The following is a 21,917-nucleotide window of genomic DNA, read 5'->3' as shown; positions in this document are numbered from 1 at the left end:
CTAGAGCTTGAATTCAGCACCTGGACACTATTGCTGGGTGTTTTTACTCAAAACTTGAGTTCTACTACTTGAGCCACAACTTCACTGCTGGCTTTCTGTTGGTTCATCTTACAGATTTTCCTACCTTGGATGGCTTGGAACTATGATTCTCAGATCTCAGGCTCTTGAGTAGTAGGATTACACATGCAATCCACTGGTGTCTGGCTAAGAATGCTTTAGTCTTAAAAGAACACTTTGGCTAGGGTTCTGACTTGGAAATGGAAGTGAACATTAACATTATTTTTTTTTTCTCTATTCCTGGAGATTGAACTCAAAACCTGTTCATTCTTTGATACGTGTCCTATCACTTGGGCCATGCCTCCAGCCCTACTTTTTGCTAGTTATTTTGGAAGTAGAGACTCATGACCTTTTCTTCTCACCTGGTTTTGAGGTCCTTTGTATCTCAGCCTTCTGAATAGCTAGGATTACAGGCATGACTCACTAATATGTAGCTCCAACATTACATTCTTAAGAGAGTTTTGTTTTGTTTTAAGCATAATGATTTTGGAATATATAATCTAATTATATGGATAATTCTTTTAACTTAAATATGTGTCATTTTCCAAAAGATTCCAGAGGAAATGGAAGAATTTACCATTATTCTGCTTAATGCCACTGGGGGAGCTCAAGTGGGGAATAGAAGGACTGCCACACTGAGGATTAGAGGAAATGATGACCCCATCTACTTTGCAGGTGGTATTGCTGTCACATTTGAGTCATCTTACATCTTTAAAAAAGAGTGTATGCTTATTTTTAACTGAATATATTTTAGTAAAGTGTAGTACGGCTTATTTAGTACAATTTTGTGATTTGTTTGGTGATTTTTATTTAATTGGTTTGAAGTGTAATCTGAAGCAAAAAGAAAGTAATGTAAATATTGTTCTGGGAATTCTATGTCTGACCTGATTTAAAATTTCAAGGTATTTTCTTTCTTGTAGAAAAGGACAATCTTCCATGTGACCACCTCCAACACAGGGCTAAGTCCACACAGGGCTTGTTATTATAGCTAGTGTGTGGCTACTGACTACAAGAGCTAATATCAAATGGGCATGTGAATTTAGAATCTTTTATTTGCTACTTTACTGCTTTCTAGAATGGTCCCGTGTCACCTGAGACATCTTTTAGTTTTTTTATAAATATTAATTGATGTCTAATTCCTTCTTAATTCTTTTTGGTATGTTCTCTATAAAGGTTGATTTACTGATGTAGGTACCTTTTAAATCAATTTTATTGATACCTGTTCTTAAGCTTCAGTGAATATATATACTTTATGAACTAATCTTATGTGGCAATAGATGTGGCAAAAATAAAACATAAGACAGATGGATTTGTTATCTAACAACTTACAGCTTCAACTTCAAAAGGAGACTTACAAAGCAGTGGTCAAAGAGTTTCAAACAGTACATGCACAATTTATTGACAAATTGGGTGCCAATGACAATGGGTTTTGTAGACTTGAAGGCAAGAAGAAGGCCACTGTTACATTATTAAGAAAGCACCTCCCCCTTCAGAGTTGGGAGTGGAGCTGATTTAGGCTATTTATTACACATGGCTGGAAGAGAGAAATGAGAGTGACCTGAACATGTGTTGTTGGTGGAATCTGAAAGGCTTATGTGTTTCTTCCTGGTGGATTTTTTTCAGAGCCTCGAGTCGTGAGGGTTCAGGAAGGTGAGACTGCCAACTTTACAGTTCTCAGGAGCGGATCTGTGGATGTTACTTGCACTGTCAAATATGCTACAAAGGATGGAAAGGCTACAGCAAAAGAGGGAGACTTCGTTCTTGCTGGAAAAGGAGTCCTTGATTTTGAGATTGGAAGTAGAGAGCAGAACCTATCTGTATATGTTAATGAGGATGGCATTCCAGAAACAGAGGAGTCCTTTCATATAATGCTCTTTAATTCAACAGGTGAGCACATACTGTTGTGAGGGCAGATCTGCTGTTTCAGCATTGTACTGAGATGGTGTTATGTATTATGAACAAGGCAGTGATTTATTGTGATATATATTTAGTAAATTGTTCCATTACCGTTGTAGACTGATGTTGAACCAGGTGACTCTGGTAATTTTAACCACTTGGGAGGTGGGTACTGTAGTTTAGGGTCTGCCTAGGCAGAGAATTCATGAGAGCTATTTCAATGAATATCTGGACATGGTGGGGCACACCTGTCCTAGTATGTGTTTGAGAGGCTGAGATTAGGATTGTAGTTTCAGACCAGGCTAAACAGGAACAAAAACAACAAAAAGTAAGTTGACGCCCCCCACCCCCCCCCCCCATGTCAACAGGGAAAGCTGAGCATGATAAAATGAATCTGTCATCCCACTTATGGTAGGAAACATAAACAATTGAGACTTGAGCTGGGCAAAAAGTGAGATTCTATCTCCAAAATTACCAGAGTAGAAAGAACTGGAGGCATGGCTCCAGCAAGAGTGACTACTTCACAAGTAAAACCCTGAGTCCAAACTGTAGTACTTACTGTCAACAACAACAAGGAGTGAGCACACATGCGCGTGTGTGTGTGTGTGTGTGTGTGTGTGTAAGGTCCCCAGAAGTAACACCTGATTTCTATTTGTCCCTTCATTATGAGACTCACTTTGACTATAATTAAAGTCACAAACCCCAGGATTTTTAATTATTCCTTTTATTTTGTGGGTTGTTACTTAAACTATATAAAGCTTTCAATTTCTTTCACTGATATATTTGTCAATATGGACTCACAATTTCTTTCCAATGCAGTGGGTAATATTTTAGTACTATAACTTATTTTCCTGGTGACATTGTCCATATGTAATGACCTGTAACTTATTCCATTTGATTTAGCAGGGACAGGTCCCTATTTTTCTTTGTGCTTTTTCCCACTTTTGGTGACAATGAGCTATTCCAAACTCATCTTGTCCCAAATATGAAACCAGAAAATTTTCAAAAAGCTGTTTTCTTATAGGAAAAAATACTCTTTAGTTAGTGGGACCAGGGCACTAAATGTACTTATCATTTTGGTCTTTTTAGGTATTGTAATAAGGGATTTTATGTACTTATATATAAATGCACACACATACACACATTTTTATTTAACTTCCTAAAATTTATATGAAAGGAATTGCTATAGATAAAATAATTTTGTTGAAGTAAAAGCAGGAAAGCTACTTTAAAAAATTACTTTAACTTTTCCGTTCTTAATTTAGGTGATACTGTAGTATATCAGTATGGAATAGCTACAGTCATAATTGAAGCCAGTGATGACCCAAATGGTATTTTTTCTCTGGAGCCTATTGACAAAACAGTAGAAGAAGGAAAGACTAATGAATTTTGGTAAGCATAGTTGGATACAGAAAGTAAAAATGCATTAAAATAAGGGATAAAATAATTAAGTATGCAAGCATTTGAAATACTATTCATCCTTAAAGATTAAAAGTAGGTCAAAAATTGAAGCATTTTAAAGTTCTCAGCCTAACGAATGGTAAGCATTATCTGTGCTATTGACAGGAGTCTTAGAACAAAAGTGAGAAGCAACAAGAATACCTTAGCTGGTAAACAAATTATTCTCTTCTCCCTTCTCATGCCAGGTTCTATCTTGGGAAAGACTGAGAAACTTAGATTACCTTTCAGCACCACTAGTCTCAGATGTGTGATTATTCTCATCTTGTACTTTGTTTCTGAAAAAAATGCAATTAATATCAATATTTTAAACTTGGGCTCAGAATTTGTTTTTGTTTTAACCTGGGCATTGAAAACTGAAGCTTTTAAGATGGCTATTTTTTATTACTTAAAAATACTACCTCACTCTTCCCTTTCCATATAATTTTGTAAGGTTGCTTAGTAAGACTGCTGGCTAGTTCACTGAATGATGGTAAATAGAGGAAGTATATTTTTCAGATAACACACAGTAAGGCATAGTATATATATATATATTATAGGATATACATATATAGTATAGTATATACATATATAATAGTACATCACATTTTCCATAAATGACTAAATGTGTTCGATTTGTTCTGCAGGGTTTTGAGGGACCGTGGATACTTTGGTGACGTTTCTGTGTCATGGAAGCTGTTTCAGAATGATTCTGCTTTGCAGCCTGGACAGGAGTTTTATGAAACCGAAGGAACTGTTAACATTATGGATGGAGAAGGAGCAAAACCAATCATTATTCATGCTTTTCCTGATAAAATTCCAGAATTCAATGAATTTTATATTCTGAAGCTAGTGAATATTTCAGGTGCTGGATTTCTCTAATGTGTGTGTGTGTGTGTGTGTGTGTGTGTGTGTGTGTGTGAGTGAGAGAGAGAGAGAGAGAACAATAAAAACCCATTTCTTTCCATTTCTTGGAGTTTATTTTGGTAAGCATCATTTTAAGTGATCATATTCATATAGCTATTGAGACATTGAAATTCTCTCCTAAGAATATCCTTCTGTACTTATCAAACTCTTTAATGAAATTGAAAAGGAAACATCACTACCAAACTCCTTCTGTGATGTCACATAACCCTCCTATTTTCTTGAGTCAGTCTCCCTTTGTATCACGGTCTGTTCTTCAACTCATGAGCCTCCTGCTTCCAGCTCTCATTGTTACCTTTATTTATTTATATTTATATTTGTAGTGGGATTAAGCCCACTGCTTGTACAAGAACATACTCCAACACTGCCTTGTGCCCCCAGACCCAAAATATCAATTTAAATGCACATTTTGTGGTCTTAGCAAGGTGTACTTTTATAGATGGAAGATTTACCAATCTTGAGATTTGAAAGTAAATTTTGTCCACACCAAATGCAGAGTTTCCAAGAAAACATTAATAGAAGTGAGGCTGTACAGTTTCATGGTGATTAAACCTCTGTATTTGTGCCATAATTTATCAATCAATTTTCCAACCACATTAGGTTTTAAGCATGGAAATATAACCTCTCTCATTTCCAACTAGATTTGACCAATCAGGCTTGACTGATTATTCATAAAACTATGCTAAACCCATGCCATTTGATATCATGCCCTCCAAATGTAATGGAAAGCTATATAGTGATATAACTATTTGTTGAAAATGAATAAATTATCTAACCAGATGTTGGTCTGCTCAACAAATTTTCTTTATACAATCTAACACTTCAAATTCTGTTATAATTCTTTTCTCACTCCTTATAAATTTTCTCACTACAGGTGGGTCTCCAGGTCCTGGGGGCCAGTTAGCAGAAGCCAGCCTTCAGGTGACAGTAATGATTCCATTCAATGATGATCCCTTTGGAATTTTCATCTTGGATCCAGAGTGTTTAGTGAGAGAAGTGGCAGAAGATTTCCTCTCCGATGATGATATGTCTTATATTACCAACTTCACTGTTTTGAGGCAACAGGGAATTTTTGGTGATGTCCGAGTAGGCTGGGAAATCCTGTCCAGTGAGTTCACTGCTGGTTTGCCACCAATGATAGACTTTTTACTGGTTGGAGTTTTCCCCAGTACTGTGCATTCACAGCCACACCTGCGACGCCACCACAGCGGAACAGATGCTTTGTACTTCAGTGGACTCGAGGGTGCATTTGGAACTGTTAATCCAAAATACCACCCCTTCAGGAATAGTACAATTGCAAACTTTACATTTTCAGCCTGGGTAATGCCTAATGCAAACACAAATGGATTTGTTCTAGCAAAGGATGATGGTAATGGGGGTATTTACTATGGGGTAAAAATTCAAACAAATGACTCCCATGTGACACTTGCCCTACATTACAAAACTTCAGGATCCAATGCTACGTACATTGCCAAGACAATGGTCATGAAATATTTAGAAGAAGGCATTTGGCTTCATCTTCTAATTATCCTAGATGATGGTATAATTGAATTCTACCTGGATGGAAATGCAATGCCCAAAGGAATCAAGAGTCTGAAAGGAGAAGCCATTACTGATGGTGAGTGCCATTTTCACAACTAGCCCACTGAAGTGTGGAGGTTCTAAAATCTTCACTTAAAATTAAGAGATAGGAGATACTGTAAAATTTTACCTTTGTGATAGTTATTTTTCTTTTAGTAAAGCCATGTGCCCACTAAGACCATGTTAAATTCTGTGCAGAAATGAAACATATAATATCTTTGCTCTTGAGGAATCAGAGATAGGCTCTAGGAGAGAGATATGTATACTAGGTCACTACAAAACATGTAGGAAGGTAAACCAATTATGAAGAAGAGTATTAATCCCTCTTGTGAACAGTAGGAGGACTGGAGAAAGTATTTCAGCAGAGGATTGAGCAAATGTGCAGAAATCTGAATCAGCCTGTTGTAGTTGGGAAACTGCTGCTAGTTATGTCCTGCTGAAAGTGGAGGATGATGGACATAAAGTTGAAAAAGGAATCAGGAGAAAAATAAATGATATTTAAAAATGATTACAGGATTTATAGAGCATATGTAAAAAAATAAAGCTTAAAAAATCAGCACATAAGTTAACCAGCATCATTTATAGAGGATCCAACACTTGAGTTTAAGCTTTGGACATGCAGGTTAATATTCCTTTCAGTATATTGCAGAAGCAAAACTATTACTGGAGTCTAGGCACATAGTCATTTGGTTGTTAAGATGGCATGTGGTTTATGACAGAGAAACATCCATTGTTACAGTTGGCAGATAAACCAACAGGAGAGAGAGAGCATTGAAGAATTACCCAATCAATGTGGATTCGCAATGAAGAAATTGTTCTCATATACTGGACAGTAAGGTAGTCTCTAGTAGGCATGAGTAATAGAGGTAATAATGTACCTTATACTTGGGGCTGGTCCCATAAGAGTTACCTTAGTTAAACTTTGAAGGATTGCCACCATTGAGACTACTGATAGGAAACATGTACTGTATCATTTCCTACCATCACTACCAATATTTCACATTATATAAATACCTTGGCTGAGTTATTGAAGATGAAAAGAAGAACTAATGATATCCTGAAAAGGGATGCTTTTGAAACATAGTTGGGCTGTATGTTATTCTTTTTTTTAAGTCCCAAACACATATGATATTTATTGGAAGAGCTATTTTGTTTATATAGTCATTCCTTGATTGTTGGGATAAAGAAGTAGATTTAGTCCACAAAAATGTTTTTCTTTCCTCCCCAAATTTTCACTTTATTAATTCAAGATGAGTTTCTAACACATCAAGATTTGAAGTTCACATATTAAATCACTCAATTTTCAGATGGGCAAATAAATTTAAAGATGTCATTGAAGAAATCTTTGTCCAAACACACAGATATTTTGGGTATGTGTATTTAGCTCTAATTTTTCTGTACAGAAATATATATTGCAGACTGATAGATGATATTGTTATTAACATCATCAATGTTACTAATTCCTATAGTATAAAATATCACAAATCTCCATGATTGCAGGCTAATTTTTAAAATAAAAGATAAATATTATTTGATTATATGCTAAATTTGTAAGTTTTATTTAATCAAGAATATTTTCCAATAAAATAACTTTTTTTCTGAATTAGAGTTGTAATTTAGAATAGGATAAGTGAGGACGTTTCAACTTTTCAACCCCTCTCTAATTTCAGGTCCTGGAATACTGAGAATTGGGGCAGGAATGAATGGCAATGACCGATTTTCAGGTCTGATGCAGGATGTGAGAGCCTATGAACAGAAACTGACCCTCAAAGAAATTCATGAACTTCACGCTGTGCCTGCAAAGAGTGATTTACACCCTATTTCTGGATATCTGGAATTCAGACAGGGAGAGACTGAGAAATCATTCATTGTTTCAGCAAGAGATGACAATGAAGAGGAAGGAGAAGAGTTATTCATTCTTAGAATAGTCTCCGTGTATGGTGGAGCTTATATTTCTGAAGAAAACAGCACAGCAAGATTAATAATACAAAAAAGTGACAATGCCAATGGCCTGTTTGGTTTCACAGGAGTTTGTATACCAGAGGTAAGTAGTGAGCTTGGGGAATTATGGTGTTAAAAATCAGATGAGATTGATAGATGAGATTGTTTGGAACTGAGCTATTTTGTGTTCAGTGAGATTATTCAAGCATGTACTGTAAATCTACCAGGATGCTAGAGCTGTTGTTTGAAAATATAAATGATAGTCCCTCTGTTATGAGTTCACAGTTTGAATCAGCTTAATGAATTGAATAACAAGTTGGAAAACAAACTATAACAATTTACTTTAAAATTCATGCATTTCAAAGAATGTATAATCCATACATTATTGCTTTGTATATATTTTTGACTTCTGGACAGCATAAAGCTAAATGCAATAGTACACATTAAAAACCTGAGGGAACAATGATGACACTATTCAAAGGCAATTCTTTTTATGTATAAATTATTCTTAAACAGTTACAATATTCTTCCATGTTATGATCATGTTGCTCATCAACTCTTTTGGGTAGCTTAATTGATTAGACTTTTGTATCATGCTTATCAGTTCTTCCCAAGTTTTCAAAGATCTGTAATCATCTAAGTTTCCTGTTGAGTAATGTGAGATTGTGTGAAATGACTTCACAGGTGGTGTGTGTCACAGCAACAGTGCAGTGGCCCTGAGAGGCTGCCAAGAAACAGGAGAGTTGTCCCTTTGCCAGATGAGTCTAATAGATTTAGAAAGGTGAATATGTAAATTGAAATGTTGAAGAAAAACTAGAATGAGTAGAAAGTGAAAAATAAATCTAAATCACAGGATTCATTGAAACTTGAATCAGTATTCCTGGCTCTCTAGAATGTCATATTGTTCCTTTAGCCCTTCGGTTTGGTGACATAAGAGATTGAATCTCATAAGAGATTCAAATGGTGAGAAGCATACAAATCTACAGCTTAACATGTGTAGCTGTGCTAGCAATACTTTCGAATGGATATTCAGCCAACATAGAATATTTACATATTAAGTTTTAAAGTTTTATTTATTGTTGAAGTGATGAACAGAGGGGTTACAGTTTCATATGTAAGTCAGTGAGTACATTTCTTATCAAACTTGTTACCACCTCCCTCATTTGGCCACATATTAATTTTTATATACTTAGATAATCCATAAGGTAAGCACAACATAGATAAGAGATTGGAGACAGAACTAATCAAAGTTCAATTAGATGAGAAAAGAATAAGCCAAATGCCCAGTTCAGAGATTGATGATTACTTGCTTAGTAAATATTAATATCTCTTTTTGATTCTAAGACAAAATGAAATGGGAACTGAACCTGGTCTTTAGACTTCGAATCTGTTGTCTGTCTTCTTATATCTTTAATGTCATTCTCTCTCATTTTAAATAGACAGATGGTTTTGTCAGATTTGAGAACCATTATTCCATGTAAAGTCAGATTCTCTTCAATTTTCTTGAAGTTGTGGCCCCAGTCTGAGTATCTGACCTCATCTCTTTTCTTGTCTACTCTTCTTGGCATGCTTCAGTCTGATTTTTCTTGCTTCCAGGGCCAGTCTCAGAATGCCAGCATGCATCAACTGGTCTATAAGGACTTGGCTTTTAGTTTCTATGGTTTTCTGGACCAGTAAAGTTGTAAGTGCTGGCTTAAAAAAATTCCACTTGAAAAGAAATGTACTCATTACCTTACATATGTAACTGTAAACCCTCTGTACATCACCTTGACAATAAAAATAAAATAAATTCCACTAATAGAATGCAATTGGTATTAATTTAAGTTGTATAGTTATGCAAATTTGTCTACCCTTGTTGACATTTCTTTAGCATGATAGTTACAGTCAAAACTAATTTTTGAAAGATATTAATGTATTATTTTCCTTTTATTCCATCTACAGATATTTTATACTGCAATAGCAATAATGACTTGAATTGCTAGCTTCTAGCACTTTCGTATGAAGCAAGATAGTGGCTCCATATCATAATAGTTATTAACTATCACCTCTTAATGGCTTAAAAGTAACTTTCCTTAAAAGATAGTTGATGAAGCAGAAAACTAATTCATTAAAAAATCTCAACTCACAAAGTCTTGCATTTTAGATATTCTATGTTATGAAAAGAGAAGCCGAAATAGAAAGCACTTGTGCTGTGTTATCAAACATGATAGTTTGCTGGAAAATAATGAGTAGTGAAGATTTTTTAATCATAAGTACAAATAGCTGCTTTTTCTCATGGAAATCAGTGCATTTTTCCTTGGGAAAAATAAATGACAAACTTTATTTATTCAGACTTGGATATTTGTCAGACATTTTCATGAAAATGAGAGGAATGAGTTGTTGGTTTAGGAAACACAACTGACAGCTTTTCCTGATAATAAATATTTGCTCTTTCAAATGAAAATTTAAATTTGGAACACATTTTCATCTGCCAAAGTGACCTTAACTGTTGCCTAATGCTTGAAAACTTTTCAGAGAAGATTGACAGTAAAATATGCCAAGGTGATTATTTCTGTATAATGAAAGGTGCCATTTGGAAGATAACTATAAGTCATTTTAACAATATTTCCCAAATAATCTTTGCACATAACTACCAAAACACACATGAGTAAAAGTGTGATCTCAGGTAGACTAGTAGATGTTAACATAACAAATGTTTGGACATACTTAGGTATTTTATGTACTTTCTATGTTATTTTCCTCTTTGTGCCGCAGTACCTTTAGTACTATTTTTGTATGTCTTGTTAAATTTTATATCCATAATTATAAATTAATGAAATTACATTTTACACATTTATGGAAATTGTGAATCTTATTTTAATCCATTTTTTTATTATTGCTTATAAGTTTATGGCTTGTGAATCAAGTTAGAGGGGCTGGGGATGTGGCCTAATGGCAAGAGTGCTTGCCTCATATACATGAAGCCCTGGGTTTCATTTCCCAGCACCACATATATAGAAAATGGCCAGAAGTGGCGTTGTGGCTCAAGTGGCAGAGTGCTACCCTTGAGCAAAAAGAAGCCAGGGACAGTGCTCAGGCCCTGAGTCCAAGGCCCAGGACTGGCAAAAAAAATAAAATAAAATGAAATAAAATAAAAAAAGAATCAAGTTAGAGACAGTTTGGAAAGATCATTGTAAAAATATGTATATTATTACAACTTAGACTTTTTGTTTTGTTTTGTGTTTGACAGTAGTGGGGTGTGAATGCAGAGTCTTGCACATGCAAGTCAGGTGCTCTACCAATGAGCCACATTTCCAGATTATTCTTTTGTTTCAGAAATAAAGATTTTTTTCATATAAAATTAATATTTTCACAATTAGAACAAGGCAAACAAGTTCATTATGGAAGTTCATTGTTGCATATGACTTATAAATGATCTCCATAAAAAATGAGAATCCCTTGAACGTTTTGCCTCCGTGCTTGTGGGAAGCTTCTGCAGCCTTTTGAATTCTCCCCTTTCCTTTAGATATCCCATTCTGCATTCTTCAGAAAAGGCTAGATCTTTACAGTAAGTAGTGAGACATTCTTCCAATGCAGAATTTTCTTCCCAGCATTTTACTACCATAAAGATTCAAGTGTCCTTGCAACATTTTTTAAACCTTGAACTTGTTCAGAGCATCTCTTTCTCTGGCCCTTTTCTCTCATTATTTTAGGGATCAGAACATCTTTTTCATCATGTCTGAGATGCTGTGAGGGCCAGCCACATCGCAGCAGACAGAGGTGGCAGCTCCTTTGATCTGTACTAGTTTTTAAGTGCCTGCCATATGTCATGTGAATCTTTTTTAGCTAGGAGAGATATCGATACAATCTGATATCACATCATTACCCAAACATGAGACAGAGTTAAAAATTAATTGGATTTGTGATTGTGTAGTTTTTAACTTTCTACTTCAATAAAAGAATATAGTTTATAGGTCTGAATACTGAATTATTCATTTTGTCTGGGGAAACAGATATTTTTCTTGAAAACTCTTCTTACCATTTTATAATGCAGATTTATTAGCACTCTCATTTCTCTGGAGAGTTGACACTATTCCTGATTCAAAGAGGAAGCAGTAGTAAGTGCTGTGGTGACAGAATAACTGAGGGTGTCTTGACGAGTGCGATGGATGCCATACTCATTCACACACTGGCCTAAATGTTTTATCATGATTCTAAAACCCAGTGAATGAATGCATTAATATTAGAAGACCTTACAATATGCATTCTCTATATCTCAATCATCTTCTGTATTAGTGATTACATTCTGCAGTCCAGTATTTATCTGAGTGCTCGCCAAACAAATGCATGATAAATATTATTGGACATCATGTCTGATTTGGGGTGAGAAGATCTGACCAAAGAAGGGGAAAAACAAAAAGCTGAATTAAAAAATATATGAAGCTGGATTCCAATGGCTCACACTCGTAATTCTAGCTACTCAGGAGGGTTAGAAGTGGAAGGTCATATTTGAAAGCCTAGGAAGATATGTCTTCAAGACTCCATCTCCACTTAACTAGCAAAATGTCAAACTGGAAGCACAGTTCAAGGGGTAGAGTAGCAGGCATGAACAAAAAAGCTGAGCAAGATCTAGGGACCCTGAGTTCAATCCGTGGTACCGTCCCCTCCCAAATATCTATATAAAAACTTTTTATATAGGTATAGAAATGAGAAAGGTGGAATAACGGGTCCAGTGTACCTATCACCCAGATTCAGTAATTTCAGCCTTTTCCCTAGACTCATTTCATCTTTTTTGGCTGAATTATACACAATAACAAGTTCAGAAATCATGTCCTGGGTTTATCGTGGACTTGGTCTTTGATTTGGTGAAAACTTAAGACTGTAAGGAACTGTTACACATTCCTGAGTATAACTTTGAATATATTTATTCCATAACTTGCTGAAAAGGCAATGGTTGAATATTTATATATTTAGACTGCCTGTTTATCTCATTCAAAATTTTCATTTAAAATCTGAGGTGAGAGGACCTGGGAATATGGCTTAACAGTAGAGTGCTTGCTCAGCATGCATGAAGATTTGATTCCTCAGTACTACATAAACAGAAAAAGTGAGAGGTGGTGCTGGGGCTCAAGTGGTAAAGGGCTAGCCTGGAGCAAAAGAAGCTAAGGGACAGTGCTCAGACAATGAATTCAAGTCCCAGGACTGGGGAAAAAAATCTGAGGTGAGAAAATACAGTAAATCTATTGTCATTTAGTATGTATGAGTAAACACTTCAGTTTATTAAATGTTCTTTTTTTTCTGAAGATACTGAGGTTTGAACTCAGGTCTTATGCTTGTTAAGCAAATATTTTCCCACTTCAACCATGTTGGTAATCCATTTAGTTTTTTTTTAAAACCTTGATCCTTCTTCCTCTACCTCTCTTAGTAAACTCAGGGCCTCTCTCACTTGGCTTGAATTGCTTGCTTGCCAATCTGGGGCTTTACCACTTGAACCATACCTTCTAGCCCAGATTTTTGCTGCATTGTTTTGAAAATGGCATTCTCTCAGACTTTTCTGTTGGGCTGGATTTGCCCTATGATCTCCTTCATCTCAGACTCTTAGTAACTGGGATTACATGTGTAAGTCAGAGGGGTCCAGCTTTGAGGTGATATTTTTATGTAGCATTTGTCTCTCTCTCTCTCTCTCTCTCTCTCTCTCTCTCTCTCTTCTCTCTCTCTCTCTGTAGGATTATAGGCATAAACCACAGTTATCTTTTTTTTTTTTTTTGCCAGTCCTGGGGCTTGAATTTAGGGCCTGAGCACTGTGCCTGGCTTCTTTTTGCTCAAGGCTAGCACTATACCTCTTGAGCCACAGAGCCACTTCTGGCCTTTTCTGTGTATGTGGTGCTAAGGAATTGAATCCAAGGCTTTGTGCATGCTAGGCAAGCATTTTACTGCTAAGCCACATTCCCAGCCTTGTCTATATCTATCTATCTATCTATCTATCTATCTATCTATCTATCTATCTATCTATCTATGCAAAATTCTTTTTCGTTTTTTCTTTATTGTCAAAGTGTGATACAGAGGGGTTACAGATTCATATGAAAGGCAGTGAGTACATTTCTCCTTCTACTGTTACCTCCACCCTCATTTCCATCTTCCCCCTCCCCCTTGCCCTCTTCCCCCAAAGATTCCTGCGGTTGATTCACACCAAATGGCTTTGCAAGTGTTGCTTTTTGAATAGTTTGTCTTTTTGTCCATTGTCTATCGATTTTGGTATTCCCTTTCCCTTCCCCAGTTCTAATACCCGTAGAAACAGTATCCAGGGTACTCAGATGTGACACAGTGATAGCCACAGGAAGGGACTACAAAAGAAACAAAAATAAACAAACCAAGCAGTCAAACAAACAGACAAGGAAAAAGAGAAAAAAAATAGTACGAGTTCACATAGCATGTTGAAAATAATTACAACAGTGGTATATCTCTTGTTTCCGTAACATGGAGTTCATTTCACTTGGCATCCTCTCATGTGATCATATGGGTGTAGCTATTGAGGTATTTTTATCTTCTACCATGTCTAGCCTAATAATGTACTAGCTATTCCCTATGAGGGACACCATAGGGTTTATGTTTCTTTGGATCTGGGTCACTTCACTTAGTATGAGTTTTTCCAAGTCCTTCTATTTCCTTATGAATGGAGCAGTGTCATTCCTTCTGATGGAGGCATAGAATTCCATTGTGTATATGTACCACATTTTCGTGATCCACTCATCTACTGAGGGGCATCTAGGTTGGTTCCATGTTTTAGGAATGACAAGTTGTGCTGGTGGCTTTAATGTGGTCTTGCTTGAAGTCTTTCGGGTAGATGTCCAAAAGTGTGGCTGCTGGGTTATATAGGGGAGCCCTATGTTTAGCCTTCTAAGGAGCCTCCACACTGCTTTCCAGAGGGGTTGAATAAGCTTGCATTCTCACCAACAATGTAGTAGGGTTCCCTTTTGGCCACATCCTCTCTAGCATTTGTTATTGTTGTATTTGTTATTATATTTCCTGATAGTAGTCATTCTTACTGAGGTGAGGTGGAATCTCAATGTTGTTTTGATTTGCATTTCTTTTATGGCCAGTGATGTAGAGTACTTTTTCATGTGACTCTTGGATATTCTCATTTCCTCTTCAGAAAAGTCTCTTTTTAGGTCTTTAGTCCATTTGTTGAGAGGGCTGTTGGTTCTTTGATTGTTTTGGAGGAATTTAGCTTTCTGAGTTCTGTGTATATTTTAGATATCAAGTCTTTGTCCATTGTATGGCTGGTAAAGATCTTTTTCCAATCTGTGGGCTTTCTATTTATCTTGGAAGCTATATCTTTTGCCCTGCAGATGCTCTGCAGTTTGATACAGTCCCACTTGTCCAGCCTTTCTTTGATTTGTTGCATTTCTGGGCCTTTGTTGAGGAAACCTTGTCTATATTTTAAGGGTAAGAAATACTAAATTTTTAGCATTGCATATATTACTGAATACCATATATGATACTTGGGGGGTTTCTTTTTTTTTTCCTTTTTGAGATAAAGTTCTGTTTTGTTTTTAGTTTAGTCTAGATCAGCTTTAAAATTGCTATGGAGATCATAGCTGGCCTAGAACTTTGTGCAGTCCTCCTGCCCCTCCTGACTATTGGCATTGTAAGAGTGTGATGCTATGCCCAGCCAAGAATTTTCTATCAGCTCCCTAATGGTTCCCACTAACACACTGTATTGTTTCTGATGGCCATCCCTATAAAGTTTCCCTGTGGTCATGTCCCACCTTCTACTCACCTTGTCTGTGTGTGCATTAAGTTACAAGTTTGTCTTTATCTTCAGATTTACACTTATCCAGAGAAACTAATGTCCATGTTTTTAGGGGGAGAAAAATTCTTTTGGCCTGGTGCCAGTGGCTCACTCATAGTTATTCAGGAGGCTGAGATCTATGGATTGTGGTTCAAAGCCAGCCCAGGCAGAAAAGTCTCTGTGCACTTTGAGCTGTGGCTCAAAGTGGTAGAGCCTCCAATCTTGAGCACAAAGAGGATTGAGGACAGTGCCCAGTCCCTGAGTTCAAGCCCCACAACTGACCAAAAAAAAAGTCTTTTGTAACATTGGATCTAGCAACTTGCCTAGTATCAATGAATTAACTAACTTTATTTCATAGTTAAGAGATTATGATTCATTTTTGCCTTATGATTCCTACAAAGAATTAGAAGAAATGAAATGATTGCAAATGGTTTTTAACAGTCAAGTCTGTGTCATATGGACCTTTGAGGGAGATAGAAAGAGAATTAAGTGTTTAGAAAGGAGATTGTAAGTTTATCACTGGTTTCTAGGTAGAGACTTAAGTCATTTGTGCTCAAATACAGACTGTAGAAGAGGGAGCCACCGTTTCCTGTGTGGTGGAACGGACCAGGGGAGCACTGAGCTCTGTGCATGTGTTCTACACCATCTCCCAGATCCAGTCAGAGGGCAGTGATTATCTGGTGGATGATTTTGCCAATGACAGTGGAACCATCACATTCCTTCCTTGGCAGAGATCTGAGGTAATCATCCCTGTCTCTTTGCATGACCCTCAGCAATATTTTCCTGATGTGTTTGTTCTGTCACTTCTTTGGAGCTCATACAACACACACACACACACACACACACACACACACACACACGAATCTAAGCACTCACGCATACACACCATGGAATGTACAAGAAAAAATGAAAACTTTGAACGTTACAGTTTTATGCATTGCTTAATTCTCACACAATAAAAGTGGTATAACTTGAGCACATATTGTATTGTTGTTGTTATTATGCATATAGTGAAATTCTTTTATTTATTGATTGATTGATTGATTGTGGTAGGGTCTCACAAAGCCATGGCTGGCCTTTAGGAACCAAATGCTCACACCTGTAATTTACCTATTTTGGAGGCTGAGAGGATTGAGGTTCAAAGCCAGTCAAAGTCCAGCAGAAAAGTCCTATCTCCAACCAATCAGCAGAATGTCAGTGTCCTCACTGTGTGCAAAGGATAAATAACAAACTCCCTCCAAATCTCTGTTCGGAGGGTACTGCTCTTATTTCTGAGACTCTAACTTTCAGATGGAATTTCTTTCCAAAGCTCCTGCTCTTAATACTGGGCACTTGGGGACTAGGAACAGTAGCAGATGGATCTGAGGAGGACGAGCCACCCAACATGCAGATCATGGCAACCTGCAATTAAGGAATTAATTGATTTCTTCAGATCTTTTTCTTCTTTTAATGGATTGACATACACAACATACATGTGTTTTAATGTGCAACTTTGTATGGGTGACACAGATCAAGATGCCTTGTATTAATCTACTGCTTTGTTAAATGACACCTCCCTTGTACAACTACTTAAAGATAATAGAAAAAATAAATAAAATAAATGCATTGTAGATGTTTTATTTCTCCTGGTAAGTAAGTATGCATGCCACATTGCTTAAAGGCTCCGAACTTTTATATTCATAGGTCCTAAACTTACATGTTCTTGATGATGATCTTCCTGAGCTGAATGAGTATTTCCAGGTAACCCTGGTGGCTGCTGTTCCTGGAGATGGGAAACTGGGTTCCACCCCTACCAGTGGGGCAAGCATAGATCCTGAAAAGGAAACCACAGATATCACCATCAAGGCCAGTGACCATCCCTATGGTAATTTGCCCTTTGCAGCAGTGTTCCTTTTCTCCCATACTTAGGGACATTTTGCAAGCAATTGAATGAACTCCTGAGGATCCTCTACCTTTTAAGCTATTTAATGTCTAAGATGCTATTTTGACCAATATTGTTTATGAGAAAAAAACCAAGAACAATTTCCGAATTTAAACAGTGTATTTTGCAAAGTGTTTGCAGGATTATTCAAAAAGACAATGAGACTGCTTTTATTTATGACTATCAAAATTCCTCTATAAACTTACCCAATGGTGGCAAATATAACGTATACATAATTGAAATTCTTCATAATTTATATTTTATTAGATTTCAAGAAGTGATACCATCTCTGTGAATTTATTAGGGTTAATTGTAATTAATCACAGTTATAAGTATAATTAATGCATTACTATAATTAATTTATTACATTTATGTTGAAAAGTGTAAATTTTGGAGAAGAATTACATATAGATAGTCCACTAAATTGAGAATTTTTTTGTTAACAAATAATATTTCTTGTGTGTGATTAAAGCAAGAACATTGGTGTAAAATTCCAGGTTTAGAAGTTATGAAGCTCTATACCTGTATTTCATTTCTTTGGTAGAAAATTCTTTAGGTTACAGTTAGTCCTGATCTACTATAAGCTCAAGAAATCCAGATGAATCAAATATGGGCACATGATACATACATATTTTGATACAAAGTCTCACTTTGTAGCCCAGGATGGCTTTGCACACATGTTCCTCTTGCCTCAGCCTCCTGAGAGCTGTGGTTATAGGTGTATGTCACTGTACCTGACTGTGGAAGCACGTATCTAAAAACACCATAAGTGTTCTTTTTACTTATAGTAATGTAGAATCAAAAAGCTTCTGAGTATGTTATGCTCTTCGTGTGACAGGGTTTGTTTGCTTGTTTGTTTTTGTAATTTTTCTATTGGAAGGCTTGTAAGCATATTCCATGTCAATGCATGGAAACAGATTTCCCATAAAGACTTTTCTACATAAAAGTCTTCAGAATCTCAGCCTGCTTTAAGTGAGGAAGAAATGATTCTGCAGATGATAAGAGAAGGGGGCTCTGCCTGCCTTGTTTTCCCCAGGCTTGCTGCAGTTCTCCACAGGGCCACCTCCTCAGCCTGAGGATGCCATGAGCCTGCCTGCAAGCAGCATGCCTCACCTCACTGTGCAGGAAGAGGATGGAACTGTCAGGCTGCTGGTGGTCCGAACCCAAGGGCTCCTGGGGAGAGTGACTGCAGAGTACAGGACCCTGTCCTTGACAGCATTCAGTCCAGAGGACTACCAGGTATGCCCCTCAGCCTTTGTGGCTACATTTGCACATTGGAAATGGACACAATCCTTCACTTGGAAGACAGGAAGGGACTTGCAATTACCAGGAAATTAAGCCATTGCCTTTTTAATACATGCAAACCAGTATACTTGATTGCATTGAAGCTAGACACTTGCATGGCTACTAATTATTCACACACTGGTGGCTTATATCTGCAATTCTAAACTCAGGAATCTGAGATCTGAGGACCACAGTTTGAATTCAGCCTAGGCAGGAAAGTCCATGAGACTTGTATCTCCTGTTAACCACCAAAAATACTGGAAGTACAGATGGGGCTCAAGTGGTAGAGTGCTAGCAAAGGATTGTGGCTTGGCCCTGAATTCAAGCCCCAGTGCCAGAACACACACACACACACACACGCACGCACACAAACACACGCACGCACACAAACATACACAACAACAACTAATTGTGTTTTTCTTGTACTTTATTGGCTTCCACTGCATAATTTGTTCAAGTAGTATCTATTTTGGTCAAATTGTTTCTAAAATATTTCAATTTTTGTTATGTATCAGACAGAACTAGAATTGCAAAGGGATCAAGTCTTTTCAGTTTCAGTTCATTCATTCATTCATTCATTTATTTCTTCAAATAAGAAGCAATGTGATACTTTGATATGGCACTGATATGATACTTTGATTTGGGGTTTAGAGCTAGATAGAACTAGGGTTTAAGAGTTCTGCCTGACTTTGAATATAAATCATTGGGGGATTTAATATTTTTCTAATATCAGTTTCCTTTTTGTGGAAGTGAAACTTACCCTACTGTGTTGGATTGCACTGACCACAAATGGTAGAATTCCAAGTGTCTTGTACTGTACACAGCATATATGCAGCAAGCTCAATCACTACCTGTACTTATTGTTACCAATAGTCTCCTTAAGCAAGCACTAGAAATTTCTTGGCAGTTCTTCTCAAGAAATACTTTATATCCTTTAATGTTTTTTTTTTCCCAGAGAGTTTAACTTATTATTTTTTTTTTTGGTAGTGATGGTATTACAAAGGTTTGAATTTTTAGGGCATTATGTTTCCAGGCAGGAGCTTTACCAGTTGAGCCACAGATCCGTTCTTTGTTGTTGGGGTTCTGGACACCCCCTTTCTCCCCCCCACGGGGAGAATGGTAACTACAAACTCTATAAAAGAGCACCCAGCCTGGCCCTCCGCCAGCGGAAGGCCAAAGGCGTGCTCACATGGGCAAACGCTAAGTTGAGGACGGGTTGCTGAAGCTTCCCCTCCCCCCAGTTCCCCCCACATGTTACCGAGGGCGGAGGCGAAAGGAAGGCATCAGGGACACGCTGCGGTGGTGGAATGCGTCTCAAAGACTTTAATATGGAAGGGCACTTATATAGAAGTAATGGCGGGAAGGAAAGGGGGCTGGCCAAAGGGTCAGTCATAGGCTAGGGGTCACGTTCATCAAGTGACATCACGAAACTTCCCTTTGTGGGCGGGACAACCCCATCATGGTGGCACGCACGTGTTCACCTCCCAAGGGGTGGAGGTCAAAAGGTGGGAGGGGCTTCGATTGTCCCAAGGCTGGTGGAAGGGCAGTCTTTCCCAGGCCATAATAATCCCCAACATCTCCCCCTTTTTGTTTTTTTCAATAAGCAGGGGATGCTGTAAACACATGGCATGTGTGGGCATAAGGCAAATGCTGACATAAGATCTGTGGGGCCCCTTCCACAAAACTGGGGTGAGGGGTAGGTAAGGGTCCATCCATCTGGCTATGTCCAGAAGTCAGAATCCTCAGCTGGTTTCTGCCAAGTGCAGGAAGGTGCAGACAGCAGCCCTCTTTTGTTGGTGAGGTAGAAGCTGAAACTCTGGCATTCCCGGCAGTTCACAGTAGCTGATAACTCAAACATAAGTGATTAGTAAAACATTCTTTTATATAAACATTGAAGCCAAGGTGTTAAACCTTTGCATTTACCCTTTTAAACATTTCTATCATAAAACATTGGGGTTGAGTGTCAATACCCTCAGCTCCTATTTTCTTTCCAACGGGACTCCCCAAGTCTAGCAGCAGGGGGAGAGGAAAGGAAGAAGCATGGTGCAAAATTCCTTTGGTTTCTTTGTGTGACGCTGTAGGCAGTATTGCCACAGCAAAACATTGAGCCATGAGATGCTCAAGAAGGAATCTAGAAAGCAAACAAGGAAAGGAAGCTTGGTTGCTTCCTACCGTAGGCAGTCCTACTTTCCATATTTTCATGGGAGAGCAGAAGTCCAACATGGTCCTCCTTTTCCTGGAGAAAACAAGAAAACATTTCTCCAGAGTGGGTGCTCTGGGTTTAATTTTCCAATCTGGAAAAACACATATACTGTACTCCATCCCACACTGATTCGGGATGATTTAAAATTTCTGAATAATTAACATAAGCATAACTAATCCTTAATTAATCCTAGGGAATCCTTAATTAATCCTGGGGAATACCTCCCCCTTTTGTTTTTTAAAATTATGACACCGGCGGCCACCAGGCAGGGAGTATGGATGGAGGTCTCGTCTTCTGTAGCTACTTCCTGCTGTCAAGGGGGCGACGTAAATCAAGGGCCCCTGGTCCGCCTGGCAGTCCGGTGTAGCTGGCAAAAAGTCCCCATCATTACCATGAGTATGGTCACTAGGGCCAGAGAGCGCTATGGTTTTCTCCAGCCCCCCCTGAGTCTTTGGGCATACCCAGAAGTTTCCAAGGCTGGTGCCTCCAGGGTTCAGGCCTGTGTTAGGGTGACGACTGTGAACGGCAAATTCCCCATTGGTGATCTCAGCAAGAGATGTTATTCTGTCAAAAGACACTTTTGAAAGGTCAGGCAAAGTATCGACAAGTTCTCAGAGCTGGTTGGCATGAATGGCATAGAACACACCCTGGGCATAAGCCAGGAACAGTTCCCTTTTGGAGCATAAACCCAATTGTAAAGTGAACGAGTAAGGAGAAACGACTGAAAGAAGTGGTTAATGATAGAAAACTGGTTTGGCATAGCCAGTCAGAGGCAAAATAAATAAATATATATATACACCTATATACAACTGGCAAAAAAAAAGAAAATGGACAGGAATTATCTCTCTCGATTTCCCGGCTCTGATCCATTTTGAAAGGGTGAAACAAGGCATCTCCCTTTA

The 21,917-nt window shown here is 37.7% G+C and overlaps 1 protein-coding gene across 1 annotated transcript in view; it reads left to right on the top strand.

The window, feature by feature from the left end:
• Adgrv1 (adhesion G protein-coupled receptor V1) overlaps window positions 1-21,917 on the top strand; it is a 496,777-nt gene that overhangs the window by 49,242 nt on the left and 425,618 nt on the right. The window contains exons 15-23 of the mRNA XM_048331390.1: window positions 609-732; window positions 1,681-1,944; window positions 3,219-3,345; window positions 4,038-4,255; window positions 5,201-5,932; window positions 7,566-7,939; window positions 16,171-16,347; window positions 17,291-17,471; window positions 18,565-18,767. Coding sequence (XP_048187347.1) covers window positions 609-732; window positions 1,681-1,944; window positions 3,219-3,345; window positions 4,038-4,255; window positions 5,201-5,932; window positions 7,566-7,939; window positions 16,171-16,347; window positions 17,291-17,471; window positions 18,565-18,767 — 2,400 coding nt within the window. The remainder of the gene's footprint in view (window positions 1-608; window positions 733-1,680; window positions 1,945-3,218; window positions 3,346-4,037; window positions 4,256-5,200; window positions 5,933-7,565; window positions 7,940-16,170; window positions 16,348-17,290; window positions 17,472-18,564; window positions 18,768-21,917) is intronic.

Source organism: Perognathus longimembris, chromosome 22 (assembly GCF_023159225.1).
Source record: "Perognathus longimembris pacificus isolate PPM17 chromosome 22, ASM2315922v1, whole genome shotgun sequence".
NCBI lineage: Eukaryota > Metazoa > Chordata > Mammalia > Rodentia > Heteromyidae > Perognathus > Perognathus longimembris.
Note: the sequence above shows the minus strand (reverse complement) of the source record. Positions and strands in the feature narration are given on the sequence as shown.